The sequence below is a fragment of the Anser cygnoides genome, chromosome 33 (genome assembly GCF_040182565.1).
Source record: "Anser cygnoides isolate HZ-2024a breed goose chromosome 33, Taihu_goose_T2T_genome, whole genome shotgun sequence".
Classification (NCBI taxonomy): domain Eukaryota; kingdom Metazoa; phylum Chordata; class Aves; order Anseriformes; family Anatidae; genus Anser; species Anser cygnoides.
In genome coordinates, this window is record NC_089905.1 from 2,749,828 (window position 1) to 2,768,564 (window position 18,737).

General features: G+C 69.0%; 3 protein-coding genes and 1 non-coding gene across 8 annotated transcripts in view; 3 read left to right on the plus strand and 1 right to left on the minus strand.

Moving 5' to 3' along the window:
• Positions 1 to 134: 134 nt before the first annotated feature.
• On the minus strand, positions 135 to 5,219 carry ILF2 (interleukin enhancer binding factor 2). 3 transcript variants are annotated; one of them, XM_066986365.1, is made up of 15 exons: positions 5,118 to 5,219; positions 4,449 to 4,491; positions 4,111 to 4,152; positions 2,990 to 3,094; positions 2,650 to 2,727; positions 2,348 to 2,450; positions 2,205 to 2,270; positions 1,974 to 2,090; positions 1,774 to 1,852; positions 1,552 to 1,639; positions 1,316 to 1,377; positions 1,025 to 1,139; positions 860 to 950; positions 380 to 549; positions 135 to 269 (listed from the first exon to the last, which is right to left on the minus strand). In XM_066986365.1, exons 1-14 carry the CDS (start codon positions 5,120 to 5,122, stop codon positions 389 to 391), a joined length of 1,155 nt encoding a protein of 384 aa, XP_066842466.1. In that variant the 5' UTR covers positions 5,123 to 5,219; the 3' UTR covers positions 135 to 269; positions 380 to 388. The 3 variants fall into 3 exon arrangements, with proteins under 3 accessions (XP_066842466.1, XP_047905258.1, XP_047905260.1); XM_048049301.2 differs by having other exon boundaries at positions 4,111 to 4,153; positions 4,432 to 4,491; positions 5,118 to 5,174; XM_048049303.2 differs by lacking the exons at positions 4,449 to 4,491; positions 5,118 to 5,219 and adding an exon at positions 3,868 to 3,987 and having other exon boundaries at positions 4,111 to 4,143.
• Positions 5,220 to 5,451: 232 nt separating this feature from the next.
• Positions 5,452 to 5,523, plus strand: TRNAM-CAU (transfer RNA methionine (anticodon CAU)). The gene has a single exon. It is a non-coding gene; the product is annotated as a tRNA-Met (tRNA).
• Positions 5,524 to 6,440: 917 nt separating this feature from the next.
• Positions 6,441 to 17,188, plus strand: NPR1 (natriuretic peptide receptor 1). The gene is made up of 21 exons (XM_066986361.1): positions 6,441 to 7,157; positions 8,733 to 8,932; positions 9,230 to 9,343; positions 9,743 to 9,878; positions 10,127 to 10,218; positions 10,306 to 10,441; positions 10,534 to 10,618; positions 10,723 to 10,843; positions 10,948 to 11,022; positions 11,112 to 11,189; positions 11,277 to 11,381; positions 11,529 to 11,600; positions 12,201 to 12,360; positions 12,438 to 12,593; positions 13,348 to 13,516; positions 13,619 to 13,765; positions 14,536 to 14,728; positions 14,816 to 14,990; positions 16,257 to 16,355; positions 16,443 to 16,534; positions 16,791 to 17,188. Exons 1-21 carry the CDS (start codon positions 6,485 to 6,487, stop codon positions 16,851 to 16,853), a joined length of 3,141 nt encoding a protein of 1,046 aa, XP_066842462.1. The 5' UTR covers positions 6,441 to 6,484; the 3' UTR covers positions 16,854 to 17,188.
• A 1,166-nt stretch (positions 17,189 to 18,354) lies between these two features.
• The window catches only part of INTS3 (integrator complex subunit 3), a 39,224-nt gene continuing 38,841 nt past the window's right edge, over positions 18,355 to 18,737 (plus strand). The window contains exon 1 of one of the 3 annotated variants that reach the window (XM_066985946.1): positions 18,355 to 18,722. In XM_066985946.1, the coding sequence (XP_066842047.1) occupies positions 18,624 to 18,722 (99 nt within the window). In that variant the 5' untranslated portion in view covers positions 18,355 to 18,623. The remainder of the gene's footprint in view (positions 18,723 to 18,737) is intronic. The other 2 variants (XM_066985947.1, XM_066985948.1) reach the window with 2 other exon arrangements.

Here is an 18,737-nt window from a genome sequence, read left to right on the forward strand (position 1 = left end):
GCACCACCCAGCGTGGGGCTCAGCACCCCCCCCAGGCAGTGCCCGTCGAGGTCTGGACCCCCCCCCCCCCAAGCCCTTTTTGGGAGCCCTTTCTGCGGCGTGTGTCTCCTCCCTGAGCACACAGAACACACTCAAAAGGGGGGAGGTTTTAATGCAAACCTATAAAAACACAAATACGAGGGGGTGGGGGGGGGGGGGCGCAGCAGCTGGCTGCGTTTGCTCAGGATGCGCTCGGTCCTTCGCGTGGCTTCGTCCAGCGGCGAGGCGTGCTGCAGGGCACCGCAGGGAGCGCTGAGGGCAGAGCCAGGCCCCGGCCCCAACCCTTCCCTCCTGTTCCCTTCTCTGGGGGTGCCGTGGGACGCTCCGAGCGGGTTTTTACCTGGGCGAGTCACTCCTGAGTCTCCATGCTTTCCTCTTCCTCGCCTGCAGCGGGTTCTTCCTGGTTCTCCTCTTCCTCTTCTCCTTCTTTCTTCTCCGGAGGCTTTTCGTAAGCCTTCTCGGAAGGCGTCACTATCACTCCATCCCACGTGGACATTTCGGAAGCCAGGTCTGCGAAAAGCGGCGCTGAGCAGGCAGCTCACTGCCCCCCACCCCCCCCCCCAGAGCTGTCGGGGTGCCCTCGGGCAGGACGAGCCCCGCTGCGGGGCCGTGCAGCAGCGCCGGGTGCCAGCAGAGGGAAGCACCGCGCCCCGCAGTGCCAGCCTGGAGCCCAGCAGCCTCCCCAGCAGCCGCTCACAGCTGCAGCTTCGCCTCCTCGCTCTCCTGGGCTTTATTAAACAGTTTCTCAGCAGCTCACAGAACCAGGCCCGTTCCCCTGCAACGTTCCCAAGCCCCACCTGGCCGCACCGTCCGTACTTACAGCTGGCGTCGCCCTCCTGGCCCAGGATTTTCCTGTAGCCTCCGTGCGAGAGGATGCGGACGAGCGTCTGCGCGGTGTAGCACACCATGTCCTGCGGCACGGGGGCGGGAGTCAGGGCGGGGACGGGTTTCGGCCCCTTCTCCCGCGGCAGACGAGGCGGCCCACCTGCTGCTCCAGGGTCATCACCGTGTGCACGCGGAAGTTGCCGCTCTCGCAGGGGTCGGTGATCCCGACGGAGCCGGGCAGGAAGAGCCCCGCCGCCAGGATCTGGAGGCAGCGCCTGCAAGGACAAGCCCTCGATGTTTTTAGGAACCAGGCCGCTCCGCGAGGAGCCCGCTTTGCCTCCCCTCCGGGACCCCGCGCGCTCCGTGAAGCCCCGAGGGGCCTCCGCTTTTATTTGGCACGCTCCAAAGTGAGGGGGGAACATGGGGTTGTAGGGGCAAAACAGAGACAGACCTGTAGGCGATGTTGAGGGCCAGGGGCTGCCTGGTGGGGTTGTTCATCACGGCGTAGTGCCCCTGCGGAGGGAGAAGCGTTAGGACAAGCCGGGCTTCCCGCACGGGAAGGGTGGGCAGCCCAAATCCTGCTGGAGCTGGTAGGAGCTGCTCCGAGCCGGAGCTCTGCAGCTGTGGGAAGTGACTGCAGCTGCAGCACGGCTGGCGCAGCTTCAGCTCCTGCCTTTGTGCGCTCACCAGCAGGTCCAGGATCCAGGGAGTGAGGGGCTCGAAGCCAGGGAACCGAATCCTCAGGTCTTTCAGCAGCCGGATTAACACCTTCACCCTGGACAAGACGGCAAGAGCAGAGTTGGTAATGCATCACGCGCGTTCCTGCCGCAGGGCCAGGAGCTCTCCTTGCTCCCTGTTCTCTGGGAGGAGGATTCCAAAGCCCCAGCTTTTACTTGAGGCCAAACTCACGTGGACTGCGAAGCGTTCTCCTCAAACCAGCGAGCGTGCCTGATGGCAGCCAGGGCGCTCTGCAGCACCTTGATGTCCACTGAAAGAAGCAGCGGAAACGGCCGGTTTTTCAACCGAAAGGCGAGCGGGTGCCAGGGGAGGCATGGGGGAGCCCCCCCGGTGAGGGCAGCCACGCAGGGCAGGGCCAGCCGAGCCCTTACGGTGCAGTTCGGGGTCCAGCTTGCGCAGGTTGGGCGGCACCGTGGTGATGAGGATCTTCACCGTGGCGTCAGCCGAGCTGATCTCAAAGCCGGTCTCATTGGTCAGCATGGTCAGGACTGGGGGGGGAGGAAAAGTCGAGTTCCTCTGAGGGGCTGCAAGACTTTATCAGCCCCCCGGGAGCGCCTGAGCACAGGAAGGCAGATCCCCGCACCGCGCGGGGAGCACCCTACCTTCGCTGGGGTCCTGCGCCCTCAGGCTCTCCACCACTTTGTTTCCCAAGGCCGCCACAGCTTCCACTGGGGAGCAGGAGGAGAGGTTCTTAGAGCAGGAGCGGGCGCCGCCCTCCCCCGGCAGCCCCGGGACGGATACTCACGCGTGGGTAAGATTTTCAGAATCACCACCAGATCGGCCACGTTGTGCCCCGTCGTCATGGTCCCCTTCTTGTAGGAGCCCACCTGGCGAACCTCCTCAATTTGCTGTTGGAAAAAATAAATAAAGAAAGAATTAGCAAAACTAACGCATGTGCTGCGTTTCGGGGAGAGAGCGGGAATCTCTGAGCGGCTAAAAAAAAACACAGGGTAATCCACCTGGGGCAAGGTTTGGCAGCTAGGCCGCCAGCATCCCCCTAAAACATCTCCCCACGTCGCGTTTCCCAAGGGAACCGCCTCGACTCACCACCTCGAAAGTTCCCGGCGCCACAATGAGGTTGTCAATCACGTTGTTGATTTTGGTCACCAGGGAAAGAATGGAAGCCTGGAAAGGAATGCAAGATGGGTGGTAGAATCGAGCAGTTACCAGCACGGTCTCGTGGAGCGCAGCACAAACGCAAACTAAAGATTAAATGCTCATTTAGAAAGCATTGTCCCAGAAATCTCTCGGATGCCTCTACTGCAGTACTTATTTCAGAGAGAAACGATTACTTTTTAGGCTAGCCACGGCCACTGCCAGCTACGTTCTCTGAACGAGTCTCTCTCTGCATCCCAGCTAGAAGACAAGGTGATTTTCTGCACGCCACCTGTTCAGCAGCAGTCGGTGCCAGGTCCTGGTTTCTCTTCAGCAAGGCCTCGCTGAAGGCGCTCTCATCAGCGGCGGGCTTTACCCGCGGGAAAGCCATCTCGCACTGAAACGGGACCAGACATCAGACCGCAGTGCCCAAGAAACAGACTTCGCCTCAACCTGCTCGCCAGCAGAGACTTAAACTTTTTATTTTTGTACTGCCCGGGGTTTGTTTCCTTCGTGACTGCCAATCTCGCTTCTCAGCTCATTGCTTTTCTGTTCTCAGAAGGGTGAACGGGAGCTGCCCGCCCTGCCCACGCCCCCTGCCGTGCTCCGCCAGAGCAGCAGATCCTCAGGAACTGCCCAGGAGCCACCAGCACGGCCCACCTGGGCAGCTCCTGCACTGCGCGGTGCTTCCCAGCCAAAGAACGAAGCAGCGCAAGACAGAGGGGGACTAATTTAAGAACGGCTCCATCAACAAGGGCTTTTATTAGCTACGTGGCAGCCCCTTAAGAATAACGCTTTGTTTGCGGGCAGCCAGAGCGTTGCGGTTGCTGTGACAGCGCTCACAGCCCCAGGGCCTGGTAGCCAAGGAGGAGCGAACTTGTTTTCCCTGAGTCACGTGTCTGTGAAGGACAGATGCTCGGCAGGAGAAGGAATTGATTGCCTCCCGCAGGAGGTGGCAGAGGTGTGTTCCTGCTGGTCCTCGTGAGGACCAGCACCACAGGGCAGCCTGGAGGACGTCTGCCAGGTGAGCGACAGCTGTCACAGTATCGCATGACGCTCGTGCTACGGACACTTGGCAGAAGCTGGGGGCTTGGGAAGGTGGTGGGGTGCCTTAAGAAGCAGGGAAAAATCTCAATCAAGGTGTTGTTTTTGTGATTGCGATTACTCAACTGCATCCCAGTCATCCCGTGTGACACAAGTACTCCACACAATCCAAACCAACACAGTAAGTATTTCAGGTTAGTTACTGAGCCAACGGCATTTGCAGTGAACTCCTCTACTCCGGGTAAGCTAAAAGAAGTCAAACCATCAAACGGAGTCAGCACGCAACGTTTTTTAAACCGGCATCTTTAAACAAGGAAAAGCCCCACGGCCGTTGCCTGCAAACAGCTCCGGAGGGCTCGGTTTACTCACGACATAGAAATCAAAGGGGATGTGCGGCACAAAGGGCCGGAACCTAAAGGGGGGAGAGAAAAAAGCACTTTATTCTCTGCAGCAGCGCCCATCTCCCACCCAGCCCACAGAGGTTCAGCCCCAAGCGGCAGGAAAGGCCCTACGCAGACACAGGGAAGCTCAACGCGCCCCCGACTCCCCCCGCTGCTACCCTGCGCTACACTGCCAGCCCCGGGCCCTGCCCTGCGCCCCGGCAGCACGCCACAGGGGGCGGCTGCAGCCCCCCACCCCCTAGGCCTGCGCTGCTGGAGCCCCCCTGGCTAGAGCAGAAGCCAGACTCGCCCACTGCCAGGGCCTCCCCTGGAACCAAAGCGTCCGCCACGGCCTCGGCCTCGGTCGCCCCTGCGGGAGAAAAAGGAGAAAAGCGGCGTCAGAGAGGGGCCCCAGAGCCCCCTGAACCCCAAAGCCCCCGTGCCCTATCCCCCGAACCCCAAAGCCCCCTGAGCCCCCCTGGCCCCGCCCCCCGTGCCCCAAAGTCCCCCGTGCCCTGTCCCCTGAGCCCCAAAGCCCCCCGGCCCGGCCCCCTGAACCCCCTTGGCCTGGTCACCCAGGCCCCAAAGACCCCCCCCGCCTGGCCCCCAAGCCCCCCAAAGACCCCCCCGGCCCAGTCGCCCCCGAGCCCCCCCCAGGCCCCAAAGCCCCCCGACCCGGTCCCGGAGCCCCCCAGAGCCCCCCGGTCCAGACGCTCCTGAGCCCCCCCCAGGCCCCAAAGCCCCCCCAGTCCGGCCCCCAAAGCCCCCCGGCCCAGCTCCCGAGCCCCAAAGCCCCCTGGGCCCGGCCCCAAAGCCCCCCGAGCCCCCCCAGGCCTCAGAGCCCCCCGGGCCCGGCCCCCCGAGCCCCCCCGGCCTGGCCAGCCAGGCCCCAGCGCCCCCCCAAGCTCCCCAGCGCCCCCCGGCTCCCCAGCGCCCCCCGGCCCGGTCCCCCCGAGCCCCCCAGGCCCCGAAGCCCCCCGGGCCGGCCCCGCGCACCTCATGGCTCCTCCGCGCACAGCAACCAGCGCCCGCCGCCACCCCGCAGCAAGCCGCCCGCCCGTTGGCTGCCGCCCGCCGCCGGAGCTCCGCCGCACGCCGTTGGCTCAGGGCGACGTCGATCTAAGGTCGAAGCGGCCAATCGCGAGGCGATCCCGGGGAAGGGGGCGGGAGTGGGGGGAGCCGCGATGCGCATGCGCCGGACCTGCCGCGGCCGCTGGAGGGGGCGCAATGTTCATGAATGGAGCGGGCGGAGGGAGCAGCGCGCATGCGCACTCTGTGAAGGAGCGGAGGGTGACGCTATATGGGGTGAGGGAGAAAACTGGACACCAGCAGCAGAGTGGCGCAGCGGAAGCGTGCTGGGCCCATAACCCAGAGGTCGATGGATCGAAACCATCCTCTGCTAACACTATTTTTTCTTCCATATCCCGGGTGTCTTTTTTTAATTACCGTTTTAATTAAGGGATTTAATTACAGCCGCAGCCTCTGGCGCTCCCTAGTGCTTCTCCCCGACGACGCTGAGCCGCTGCAGCCCTGACCGGCGCACCCCGCCGGGCCGCGGGCATCCGCGGTGCTGGGAGCGCCCCGGGAGCCTCCCGTGTGCTGGGGGCCACGCGTGTCCGGGGGGGGGCCGAGCCCACGGAGCCGAACCCACGGAGCCGTGCCCGTCCCGCGGCGGGGCTCCCCGTGCCACCCTCCCGCTGCCTCCGCGGCCGTCGTGACCGGCGCAGGGCTGCGATTTTTTCCCCCCGCGGAGGTCGCGGCGACCCCGAAGCCCCCACGGAGCCCTCGGCCGGGGGGAGAGGCCGGAGGCTGCCGCCCCCCCCCCCCCAGGATCCCTCGGACCCCCACGCGTGGGTGCGGGCGGGCGGTGCTGAGCCCCGCGGGGAGCCCCGGCGCTGCTTCCCCGAGCCCGGCGCGGCGTGGGAGACGTGGGGGGGGGGGGGGGGCAGGACGGGGGCCGGCACCCGGAGGAGCGGGGGGGGGGGGGGGTCCCACGGCCACGCCGCGCCCCGGGGGGGGGGTTCGGGGCGTTCCGCGCCGCCCTGCCCGGCGCTGGGGCCGTCGGGGCAGCCGCTGGGCGTCCCACCCGTGTCCGCGGCGTGGCGGAGCGCTGCGCTTCCCGCCCCCCGCGCCCCGCAGCGTGGATCCGCGCGGCTCCCGCTCCCGCGTGGGGTGTGCGGGGGGGCGGGGGGGGGGGGGGGAGGTCCGGGCTGCGAGGAACCCCTCGGTGCCGCGGGGCCGGGCAGGAAGGGGTTACCGGCGGTGGCTGGGAGCAGCCCTTTGTCACCGGCCCGGGGGGGGGGGGGGGGGCCAGGAAGGGCTCAGCCCGCCGCGGGGAGCCGCTGGCGGCGGGCGGCCGAGCGATGCTGGCGGTGCTGGCCGCGCTGTGCGGCGCGGGGCCGGGCGGCCGGGCGGCCGCGCTGACGCTGGCGGTGGTGCTGCCGGAGCGCAACGTGAGCTACCCGTGGGCATGGCCGCGCGTGGGGCCGGCCGTGCGCCTGGCCGCCGCCGCCGTCAACGGGCGAGCCGACCTGCTGGCCGGCCACACGCTGCGCTGGGTGTTCGGCAGCAGCGAGGACCGGCACGGGGTGTGCTCCGAGATGGCCGCCCCGCTGGCCGCCGTCGACCTGCGGCTCGCCCACCACCCCGCCGCCTTCGTGGGGCCCGGCTGCGTGTACACGGCGGCGCCCGTGGCGCGGTTCACCAGCCACTGGCGGCTGCCGCTGGTGACGGCGGGGGCCGAGGCGCACGGCTTCGACGACAAGCGGGAGGAATTCGGGCTCACCACCCGCGCCGGGCCGAGCCACCGCAAGCTGGGCGAGCTGGGCGTGCAGCTTCACCGCCGCTTCAACTGGACCCGCCGCGCCCTGCTGGTCTACTGGGACGAGAAGCTGGACGACCGGCCGTACTTCTTCGCTGCCGAGGGGCTCTACGTCCAGCTGCCCACGCTGCGCAACCTCACCGTCATGGACGTGGTGTTCCGCGACAAGGGCAACTACTCCTTCATCATCCAGGAGATCAAGCAGAAGGGGCGCAGTGAGTGCGGGGGTGGCGGGGCACGGCCGGGCGCGGCTCCCCTCGGGTCCCCGCGGCTCCCCACGGGTGTCCGGGGCTCCCCGGGGCCGTGCGCGGCTCGGCACGGCTGGGCACGGCTCCCCTCGGGTGGCCACGGCTCCCCACGGCCAGGCACGGCTCCCTAAGGGCGTTCCTGGCTCTCTACAGGTGTTCCCGGCTCCCCAGGGTCGTGCGCTGCTCCCCGCGGCCGGGCACGGCTCCCCTCGGGTATCCGCGGCTCTCCGCGGCCGGGCGCGGCTCCCCAGGGTCGTGCGCGGTCCCCAAGGGCGTGCACGGCTCGCCACTGCCGGGCGCGGCTTCCCTCGCGTGTCTGTGACTCCTCAAGGGCGTTCGTGGCTCCCCACAGGTGTCTACGGCTCCCCAAGGGCGCGCGCGGCTCCCCACGGGTGTCCGCGGCTCCCCTCGGACGTGCACAGCTCCCCAGGGTCCGTGGCTCCCCGCGGGTGTCCCCAGCTTCTCCCGTGTGCCCCCAGCTCCCCACGGGTGTCCGCGGCTCCCCACGGGCACCCCCAGCTCCCCACGGGTGTCTGCAGCTCCCCAGGGGCGCTCCCAGCCCGACCCTGCTGATCACGGCTTTGCCCGGCTGTGCGCGGGTGCGTGCGGAGCCCCCCCCGCGGGGAGCACGGGGCGCGGGACTGCACGGGGGGGCGCGGGTGTGCGGGGCTCCACACGCGTGTGCACAGCCCCACGCACGGCTCGGCACGGCCGGACACGCGTTGGCACGGGTGGGAGTGCCGCACGCCCGCAGCGCCCCGGCCCCGCACGCAGCCCCCCCGGCGGGGCGCTGGGCACCGGCCAGCCCTGGAGCGCGGCCCGGGCAGGGCCCCCCCCGCTGCCGCCCGCTTTCCGGGGGCGCCGCCTGCCCGGGGCTGGCACGGCTGGGGCACCGGCCCCCCGCTCCCGCCGGGCCGGAGCCGTCTGGGCGCCCCCCCCCCGGGAACAGCGGCTCCAGGGGCTGGCAGCGGCGGGCAACGTCCGCCCGACCCTGCTGTCCCTGCTGGGTGCTGTCTGGGGACCCGGCGGTGGCAGCCCGGTGACGCCGGGCAGCACCCCAGGGTGCTGCTGGGGGGAGCGGGCAGGGGGCGCAGGGCAGCAGCACCCACCAGGGTCCCGGCAAATAAATCTCGGCCGTCGATCGGGGCCGTGCGGAGGAGGAAACGGAGTCAGGAAAACAGGAAACCTCGGGCAGGGCCCGGCGGGGGCACGCGGGCGGGCAGCGGGTGCAGGACCCCCGCTCCCCCCAGCGTCCCGCTCGGTGCCCCCCAAGGACGCAGCAGCCCCCGGTCCCTGCTGCACGCCGTGCTGGGTGGCACAGCCCAAGGCACGTCCCCCGCTGCGGGATGGGAGACCCTCGGGTCTGATAACGGGACGGGGCTGTTATTAAATCACCCTAATTATCGCTGCCGGTCCGGCTGCTGCAAATCCAGACCCAGGCGCGGAGGGACTCGGGGTGCTGGGCTGAGGTCACCGTCCCCGTTTGGGGTTCACCGCCCAGGGTGGGGGGTCCGGTGCCATAAGCGGTCTCGCCCCGCGCAGTTGTCTACGTGTGCTGTGCGCCGGACACGCTGCGGGAGCTGATGCTGCAAGCCTGGCGCGAGGGGCTCACCCGCGGCGACTACGCCTTCTTCTACATCGACATCTTCGGGGCCAGCCTGCAGGGCAGCCACTTCCCCGAGCCCCAGCGGCCTTGGAAGCGGGGTGACCGTGATGACGCCAGCGCCCGGCAAGCCTTCGAGGTGAGCACCCCGGGGTGCTGCACGCGGGCAGGGACCCCCGCGTGCGTCCTCTTCTCCCCCGCGCGAGTGCCGGAGCTGCCTCAGCCTCCCCTGCCCGCCCGCTCCCTGCTGGCAGCCCCGGAGGAGGAAGGAAGCGAGATTAATTTCCCCAGGTCCCGGCTCCAGCGCTGCCCGGAGCTATTAATAGGCGCAGCACGAAGCCAGCCTGCCCCGGCCCCTGGGATTTGGGGGACCCCATAACGGAGGGGAGCGGGCAGGGTCCCCGTCCCCGCTGCCAACTGCTCGCCCCCGCCCCAGGCCGTCACCATCATCACCTACAAGGAGCCCGAAAACCCCGAGTACCGGCCCTTCCTGGCCCGGCTCAAGGAGGAGGCGCTCACCCACTTCAACTACACCATGAAGGACGGCTTGGTAGGGCACGGGGACAGGGCTGGGAAAGGTGGGGGGCACGGGATGGGGCTGCTGGGGGACAGGGGTGGAGCTGGGGACGTGGGATGGAGCTGGGGACAGGGGGACAGGGGATGGAGGCAGGGACACAGGGACATGGGATGGAGCTGGGGACGTTGGGGACAATAGGTGGAGACGGGGATGGAGCCAGAGACGAAGGGACAGGGGATAGAGCTGGGGACAAAGGGACACAGGATGGAGCTGGGGAAAAAGGGGACATGGGAGGGAGCTGGGGACAAAGGGACATGGGATGAAGCCGGGACTGCTGGGGATGAGGGGGTGCAGGATGACCTGGGGCTGCTGGGGACAAGAGGATGCGGGTCCCCGGCTGTGCCCTGTCCCCAGCCAGCTCCATGCCCCCAGATGAACTTCATCGCTGCCGCCTTCCACGACGGGGTGCTGCTCTACGCCCAGGCCGTCAACGAGACGCTGGAGCGGGGCGGCTCCATCACCAACGCCTCCGCCATCACCCGCCAGATGTGGAACCGCACCTTCTACGGTGGGCGTCCTGTCCCCGTCCTGTCCCCAGCCCCATCCCGGACCCAGCCTTGTGCCCGGCCCCAGCAGGGCTGGGTGCTGCCCGCCCGCCACGCTCCCAGGCTGGTATTTTGGGATCGGAGCCAGCGGGATGGAGATTTACAGCCCGGGGCACGATGGAGCCACCATCCCCGCCAGCCCTGGCTCCGTGCCCCGTCCCCTGGCAGGGGTCCCTGGCTTGTCCCCGAGCCCCTCGCCCTCCGTCCCCAGGCGTCACCGGCTTCCTGAAGATCGACGAGAACGGGGACCGGGAGAGCGACTACTCCCTGTGGGACATGGACCCCGTGCGCGGTGACTTCCAGGTGAGAGCCAGCCCCAGCGCGGGGCCACCTCGGTCCCCAGGGGGCTACCGGGGGCCTCATCCCACCCGCGTCTCGTCCCCATCCCAGATAGTGGCCAACTACAATGGCACCACCAAGAAGATCCACATGGTGCCGGGGCGCGAGATCCACTGGCCGGGGAACAAGGTTCCCTCCGACGTCCCCCCCTGCGGCTTTGACAACAGCGACCCCCAGTGCCGCAAGGGTGAGCGGCAGGGGGTCGGCGGGGGGAGACCCCCGTCGGGGCAGGGGCCGGGGTGCCCACGAGCCCCTCACCGCCCTCCTCTCTCCCCGCAGCCAGCCTGAGCACCCTGGAGGTGCTGTCCCTCGTGGTCAGCCTGATCCTCCTGGCCATCACCATCATCTCCTTCTTCATCTACAGGTGCGGGTACCGGGCTGGGGAGGGAGGGGGTGGCCCCCGCGGTGCTGTGTGCCCCAGGGGGTTGGGGGACCTCCGGGGGTCTCATCCTGCCCTCCCGCTTGCAGGAAGCTGCAGCTGGAGAAGGAGCTGGCGGCCGAGCTGTGGCGCATCCGCTGGGAGGACGTGCAGATGAGCAGCCTGGAGAAGCATCTGCGCAGCGCCGGGAGCAAGCTCACGCTGTCGCTGGTGAGCACCCAAAACGTCGCCAGACCCCCGCCCCCCGACAGTGGGGACAGGGATGGGGACAGGGACGGGCACAGGGACGAGCTCACCCCGCGTGCTTCCCGCAGAGGGGCTCCAACTACGGCTCGCTGATGACCGCAGAGGGGCAGTTCCAGGTCTACGCCAAGACGGCGTACTACAAGGTACAGGGGCACGGGAGTGGGGCCGGGCGCCCACCACCCCACTGGGTGCTCCCCGCCCACCCAGCACCCACCACCTCGCCTGCCCCCAGGGCAACTTGGTGGCCGTGAAGCACCTCAACCGCAAGCGGATCGAGCTGACGCGCAAGGTCTTGTTTGAGCTGAAGCACGTAGGTGGAGCCGGTGGGGGGGACGGGGCACGGGGCAGGGTCCCCGGAGCGGGGCAGAGCCCGGCCCCACGGACCGCTGTCCCCTAGATGCGGGACGTCCAAAACGAGCACCTGACCCGCTTCATCGGCGCCTGCACCGACCCCCCAAACATCTGCATCCTGACTGAGTACTGCCCCCGCGGGAGCCTCCAGGTGCCAGCGGGGTCCCTGCTCCCCGATAGGAGCCCGTCACCCAGCATCGGGGCTACACGGGGCCAGCACCCTGCCTTTGGGCTGCATCGCCCCGTGGGGCTGCCCGGGGTGGGGTAGAGCAGCGAGGTGACCACCCTGCACCCCCAGGACATCCTGGAGAATGAGAGCATCACGCTGGACTGGATGTTCCGCTACTCCCTCACCCACGACATCGTTAAGGTAATGAGCCGCTTCCCACAGGGGTCTCCGCGGGGCGGGGGGACCGGGTCTGAATGCCCTCCACCCATCCACCCACCCATCCATCCATCCACCCATCCATCCATCCACCCAACCGTCCATCCACCCGTCCATCCACCCGTCCATCCGTCCATCCATCTGTCCATCCATCCGTCCATTCGTCCACCCATCCGTCCATCCGACTGTCCATCCACGGGTCCATCCATCCATCCATCTGTCCATCCGTCCATCCATCCACCCATCCGTCCATCCACCCATCCATCTGTCCATCCATCCATCCATCCATCCACCCATCCATCCATCCAACTGTCCATCCACCCGTCCATCCATCCATCCATCTGTCCATCCATCTGTTCATCCATCCACCCATCCGTCCATCCACCCGTCCATCTGTCCATCCATCCACCCATCCATCCACCCATCCGTCCATCCACCCGTCCATCTGTCCATCCATCCATCCATCCATCCATCCATCCATCCACCCAACCATCCACCCGACTGTCCATCCACCCGTCCATCTGTCCATCCATCCACCCAACCATCCACCCAACCATCCACCCACCCATCCATCCACCCATCCAGGGGATGCAGTTCCTGCACAACGGCGTCATCGTGTCCCACGGGAACCTCAAGTCCTCCAACTGCGTGGTGGACAGCCGCTTCGTGCTGAAGATCACCGACTACGGGCTGGAGAGCTTCCGCACGGCCCCCGACGGCGAGGACTCCCACGCGCTCTTCGCCAGTGAGCAGCGCCCCCGTGCCCTGCCGTCCCCGTCCCCAGGGTCCCTGCCCGGCCCGACCCCGTCCCTGGTGCCGCAGAGAAGCTGTGGACGGCGCCTGAGCTGCTGCGGATGGAGGCGCCGCCGGCGCGGGGCACGCAGAAGGGCGACGTGTACAGCTTCGGCATCATCCTGCAAGAGATCGCCCTGCGCAACGGCGTCTTCTACGTGGAGGGCATGGACCTGAGCCCCAAAGGTGGGAAGGGGATGGGGTGACGGCGCCGGGGAGGTGCTGAGGGGCGCTTGGACCTGTTGCGATGGGTGCTGGGACCTGTTATGGGGTCTTGGACCTGCTGTGATGAGTGCTGGGGCCTGGAATGGGGTGATGGGACCTGTTATGGGGTTTTGGACCTGCTCTGATGGGTGCTTGGACTTGTGATGGGTGCTTGGACCTGGGATGGGGTGATGAGACCTGCTATGGGGTCTTAGACTTGCTCTGATGGGTGCTTGGACCTGCTGCAATGGGATGCTGGGACCTGTTATAGGGTCTTGGACCTGCTATGGGGTCTTGGACTTGCTATGGGTTGCTTGGACCTGTTGTGATGGGTGCTTGGACCCACTGCGATGGGGTGCTGGGACCTGCGATGGGGTGCTGGGATTTGTTATGGGGTCTTGGACCTGCTGCTATGGGGTCTTGGACCTGCTATGGGGTCTTGGACTTGCTGTGCGGTGCTTGGACCTGCTGTGATGGGTGCTGGGACCTGCTATAGGGTCTTGGACCTACTGCAATGGATGCTTGGACCTGCTATGCAGTCTTGGACTTGTTATGGGGTTCTTGGACCTGCTGCTATGGGGTCTTGGACCTGCTGTGGGGTGCTTGGACTTGTGATGGGTGCTGGGACCTGCTGTGATGGGTGCTTGGACCCACTGCTGTGGGGTCATGGACCTGCTGATGGCTTCTTGGAGCCACTGCTGGGTGCCGGCCCTGCTGACGGGCGCGTGCCCCTCAGAGATCATCGAGCGGGTGAAGAGCGGCGAGCGCCCCAGCTTCCGCCCCTCAGCCAGCGTGGGGTGCCACCTGGAGGAGCTGGGCCAGCTGATGCAGCACTGCTGGGCCGAGGACGTCCTGGAGCGCCCCGACTTCAACCAGATCAAGGTCCAGCTCCGCAAGTTCAACAGGTGCCTGCACCTCCCGCCGTGCCCACCCCCCCCCCCCGCCCCGGGAGCCGGGTGGTCCCCGACGTGTCCCCCCCCCCGCGGGCGCTGACCCCCTGCCCGCAGGGAGAGCAGCAGCAACATCCTGGACAACCTGCTGTCGCGCATGGAGCAGTACGCCAACAACCTGGAGGAGCTGGTGGAGGAGCGCACCCAGGCCTACCTGGAGGAGAAGCGCAAAGCCGAGGCTCTGCTCTACCAGATCCTGCCCCAGTGAGCTCCGGGGTGGGGGCCGGGGGCGTCCGTAACCCCCCCGGCATCGAGCACCCTGGGGCACCACGCCAGCACCCCCTGCCTTGTTCCCCCAGTGTGTTCCCTGTGGGTGCTGTGCGTGGTTGGGGGTGCTTGGAGGGGCTGGGGGTCCCAAGGCTCCCCTAAGGCTTGGGGGTGATCAGAGGATCTGGGGATCCCTGGAGACCCCAAAGTCCCCCTATGACTTGGGGTGATCAGAGGACCTGGGGATCCCTGGAGACCCCAAAGCCCCCCGGTGGCTTGGGGTGATCAGAGGACCTGGGGATAACCTGGAGACCCCAAAGCCCCCTGTGGCTTGGGGTGATCAGAGGACCTGGGGATCCCTGGAGACCCCAAAGCCCCCCGGTGGCTTGGGGTGATCAGAGGACCTGGGGATAACCTGGAGACCCCAAAGCCCCCTGTGGCTTGGGGTGATCAGAGGACCTGGGGATCCCTGGAGACCCCAAAGCCCCCCGGTGGCTTGGGGTGATCAGAGGACCTGGGGATAACCTGGAAGCCCCAAAGCCCCCCCTGTGGCTTGGGGCTGGAGGTGACCAGAAGCTCTGGAGACCCCCCCATTCACCCCCCCCCCCCGGCTCACAATTTGGGGTGCCCCCAGGACCCCCAAGCGGTTCAGGGCAGCTCTGCAGGCTGGAGCCCCCCGGGACCCCAACACAGCTCAGGGCTGGGGACACCAGGGAGGGGTCTGGGGGCTGCACCCCCCCCTCACCCCAACCCCCCCACACCCCCAGCTCGGTGGCGGAGCAGCTGAAGCGGGGCGAGACGGTGCAGGCGGAGGCCTTCGACAGCGTCACCATCTACTTCAGCGACATCGTGGGCTTCACGGCGCTGTCGGCCGAGAGCACCCCCATGCAGGTGGTGACGCTGCTCAACGACCTCTACACCTGCTTCGACGCCATCATCGACAACTTCGACGTCTACAAGGTGAGGGCGCGCGCCTGCCGCGCCCCCCATCCCGGGGCGCCCCCGGAGCCGGCGGCGCACCACCACGGCCCGCCGCTGTCCCTGCAGGTGGAGACCATCGGGGACGCCTACATGGTGGTGTCGGGGCTGCCAGTGCGCAACGGGAAGCTGCACGCCCGCGAGGTGGCCCGCATGGCGCTGGCGCTGCTGGACGCCGTCCGCTCCTTCAAGATCCGCCACCGCCCGCAGCAGCAGCTCAAGCTGCGCATCGGCATCCACACGGGTCAGCGGGACGGGGACGGGGATGGGGACAGGGCACACGTGTGGGTCGGTGGGGACAGGGATGGGGACGTGGCACCCATGTGGGTTGGTGGCATGGGGACGGGGATGGGGACACGGCACCCACGTGGGTCGGTGGGGACAGGGATGGGGATGTGGCACCCATGTGGGTCTGTGGGGATGGGGACGTGGTACCCATGTGGGTTGGTGGGGATGGAGACATGGCACCCATGTGGGTCAGTGGGGAGGGGGACGTGGCATCCCTGTGGGTTGGTGGGGACGGGGATGGGGACGTGGCACCCATGTGGGTTAGTGGCATGAGGGTGGGGATGGGGACACGGCACCCATGTGGGTCGGTGGGGATGGGGATGTGGCATCCCTGTGGGTCAGTAGGGACAGGGACAGGGATGGGGACATGGCACCCATGTTGGTCAGTGAGAATGGGGACAGGGACGTGGCACCCATGTGGGTTGGTGGGGACAGGGATGGGGATGTGGCACCCATGGGGGTCAGTGGGGACGGGGACACGGAACCCACGTGGGTCGGTGGGGACAGGGATGGGGATGGGGACGGGGTTGGTGGGGACGGGGATGGGGACATGGCACCCATATGTGTCTGTGGGGATGGGGACATGGCACCCATGTGGGTCTGTGGGGACAGGGACGGGGATGGCGATGTGGCATCCCTGTGCGTCAGTAGGGACGGGGACAGGGATGGGGACGTGGCACCTATGTGGGTCAGTGGCGCGAGGACGGGGACGGGGATGGGGACATGGCACCCACGTGGATTGGTGGGGATGGAGATGGGGATGTGGCACCCACACGGGTCAGCGGCGCGGGGACGGGGTGTCCACGTGGGTCAAAAGGGTGGGAATGGGGACACGGCCCCCACGTGGGTCAGTGGGCATGGGGACAGGGACGTGGCACCCACGTGCATCAGAAGGGTGGGACTGGGCACGTGGCACCCAGGCGGTTCGGCAGGGATGGTGACGGGGACACGGCATACCCGGGGGTCTGCGGGGTGGGGACAGGGACACAGCACCCACGCGGGTCACTGGGGATGAGGGCTCCCCGGCCCCCCACAGGCCAGCAGAGATGGGGGCACGGGGCACCCAACGGGGCTGGGGGGCACCCACCCCCTACATGGACCCGGGGGACGGGGGCGGAGGTGACACCAGCACCCAGGGGGCCACCAGGGGCCAGAGCCAGTGGGGGGGGGGGAGCCGGGACAGGGCTGGGGGCCGCGGGGGGGCTCACTGGGGGTCACGCAGGGCCCGTCTGCGCCGGCGTGGTGGGTCTGAAGATGCCCCGGTACTGCCTCTTCGGGGACACGGTGAACACGGCCTCGCGCATGGAGTCCAACGGGGAAGGTGAAGGCAGCGGGGCCGGGGTGGGGGTGGGGGGCTGAGGGAGGGGTCCGGGCACCCATGGGTGCTGACGGGGCCGCCTCCGTCCAGCCCTGAAGATCCACATCTCGGCGGTGACCAAGGCCGTGCTGGAGGAGTTCGGCTGCTTCGAGCTGGAGCTGCGGGGGGACGTGGAGATGAAGGTGAGCCCCGGACCCCCCCCCCTCAGCGGGGACCCCCCCAGAGGGGTCCCCCGTGCGCTCCCCCCCCCGAATTGGGTCCCCACCTGCATCCGTGTCCTGCAGCCCCCCTTGGGTGATGGGTGCCCCCTGCACCCAACCCCGCTGGGGCAATGGGTGCCCCCTGCACCCCCCTCCCCCCATCCCACCCACCGTGCCCCCTCCCAGCCCCACTGGGGGTCCCCAACCCCCCCCCACCCGACCCCCTCCTCTCCTGCAGGGCAAGGGCAAGGTGAGGACGTACTGGCTGCTGGGGGAGCGCGGGAGCAGCACCCGGGGCTGACCCCCCCACCGCACCCAGAGCCCCCCCACGGGCCCGGCACCGCTGCCACCGTGTGTGTCCCCCCCCCCCACCCCCCCACCCCAGGCTGGGGCCACACGGGGGGGGGGGGGCCCCGCTGCTGAGGCTGAACCCCGACTGCTCCACGGGTGGGGGCACCCCGAGCCCGGCGGGGGCATCGGCCGGGATGGGGCGCGGAGGAGCAGGCGGTGGCTGGGGGGGGGGGACACGGGGATGGCCCCGTGCCCCGGGTAGGGGTCGGTGCCCCCCCCCCCGGGCGGCGGGACGGGAGCGATGGAGCTCGGATTTTTGTAATAAAGCTGGTGTGTGCGCAGGTGCTTGGGTGTCCCCTGCTCACGGGGGGGGGGCACTGGGTGTCCCCCCCACCCCACCCCATGTCACCCTCCCGGGGGGGCGCTGGGTGTCCCCTGCACCTTGGTGCCACCCCCGCGCCCCCCTCCCTCCCCCCCAGCGTCCCCTGCACCAAATCTTTGCAGGGCAGCTCGAATTTGGGGAGGGGGCTGGGGGGGGGGGGGGGCACCCCAGGCAGCGAGTTTTGGGATGGGGGGGTGTCTTGGGGGGGGGGGATGTGGGGTGCTGACGGCTTGGGGGGGGTGTCCACGGGGGGGGGGGGTTGCAGGGAGGTGTTGGGGGGGTCCCGAGGGGGGTTGGGGGTCCCGGGGGGGTCCCATCCGTGCCCACTTTGGTGGTCCCGGGGATCCGGGGGGGGGTTGGGGGTCCCGGAGGTCCTGGGGGGGTCCCGGGGGTCCCGGCTGAGCCCGCCCTGGGGGGGTTCCGGGGGGGTTTGGGGTTCCTGGGGGGGTCCCGGAGGTGTCGGGGGGGGGTTGTGGGGCCCGGGAGGGTCCGGGGGTCTCGGGGGGGGCCCGTCCGTGCCCGCCCTGGGTTGGGTTTTCCCGGGGGGGTCCCGGGGGGGTCCCGGCCGTGCCCCCCGCCCTGGCTCACCCCGCGGCGCCCCCCCCAGCAGTGGGCGGGGCTCGCGCGCGGCTCGGCCCCGCCCCCTCCTCCCCATTGGCCGCCCCTCCGCGCGCGGCCCCGCCCCTTCTCTCCTCCTCCCGGCGCTGCCACTCAAACCCCGCTCTCCACCGCCATTGGCCTGCCGGCCGCGGGGGCGGGCGCTTCCGGCGGCGGGCTCTTCCTCTTCCCGCCGGGCCCTCCCGTCCCTCTCCCGGTGACTTCCGGCCGGTGCCGCTGGGCGGGGGGCGCGGAGCCGCCGCCCTCCCCCCGCTCGCGGACCCCCCCCCGGCCGCGCTCGGACCCCCGAGACCCCCCGCCCCCCCCCCCCCCCCGCCGGGGCCTTGTTCCCCCGGGGCTCACCGGGAGCCTCCGCCCCGCGCCCCCCGGTGCCCCCCCGGTGCCTCCCGGTGCCCCCACAGCCCGCAGGGGGGGCCGAGGCCTGGTCGAAGAGCAGCCCCCCCGGTGTGTGCGCCGCCCCCCGTGCCCCTCCCCCCCGTGTCCCCCCCGGGCCGGGGGTGCCCCCCCCCCACCTCCCGGTTCGCCGCCGCCCCCCCTCCGGTGCAGGAGCGGGGGGGGCTCCCGGGGGGGTTTCGCCCTCAGCGCCCCCCCCCCAAAAAAAACAAACCCAAAACACCCCCCGGTGAGGAGGGGCAGGGTGGGGGCACTGCTGGGCTCTGCACGGGGGGCTGAAGGGGGGGCTGCTGCTGTCGGGTGAGCGCCCCCCCCCGCGACCCTCCAGCCCCCCCTCTCCCGGTAGGGCCCCCCCGCCCCCCCCGTTAGGGGCCCCCCCCGGCAGCCATGGAGCTGCAGAAGGGGAAGGGGGGAGCGGCAGGAGGAGGAGGAGGAGGGAAGTTGCTGGTCTCCACTCTTCTGGATGCCAAGGATGAGTTGGAGGAGGTAGGTGCCCGGGGT

What these genes read in the sequence shown, in the direction of transcription:
- NPR1 (XM_066986361.1), top strand. Translation starts at nt 6,485, where the DNA reads ATGCTGGCGGTGCTGGCCGCGCTGTGCGGCGCGGGGCCGGGCGGCCGG. An exon ending in CCAAGACGGCGTACTACAAG is followed by an intron (nt 11,023 to 11,111) that starts GTACAGGGGCAC and finishes GCCTGCCCCCAG; the next exon opens with GGCAACTTGGTGGCCGTGAA. An exon ending in CATGGACCTGAGCCCCAAAG is followed by an intron (nt 12,594 to 13,347) that starts GTGGGAAGGGGA and finishes CGTGCCCCTCAG; the next exon opens with AGATCATCGAGCGGGTGAAG.
- ILF2 (XM_048049301.2), bottom strand. An exon ending in GAGAACGCTTCGCAGTCCAC is followed by an intron (nt 1,640 to 1,773) that starts GTGAGTTTGGCC and finishes CGTCTTGTCCAG; the next exon opens with GGTGAAGGTGTTAATCCGGC. An exon ending in CCAGGAGGGCGACGCCAGCT is followed by an intron (nt 550 to 859) that starts GTAAGTACGGAC and finishes CGCTTTTCGCAG; the next exon opens with ACCTGGCTTCCGAAATGTCC.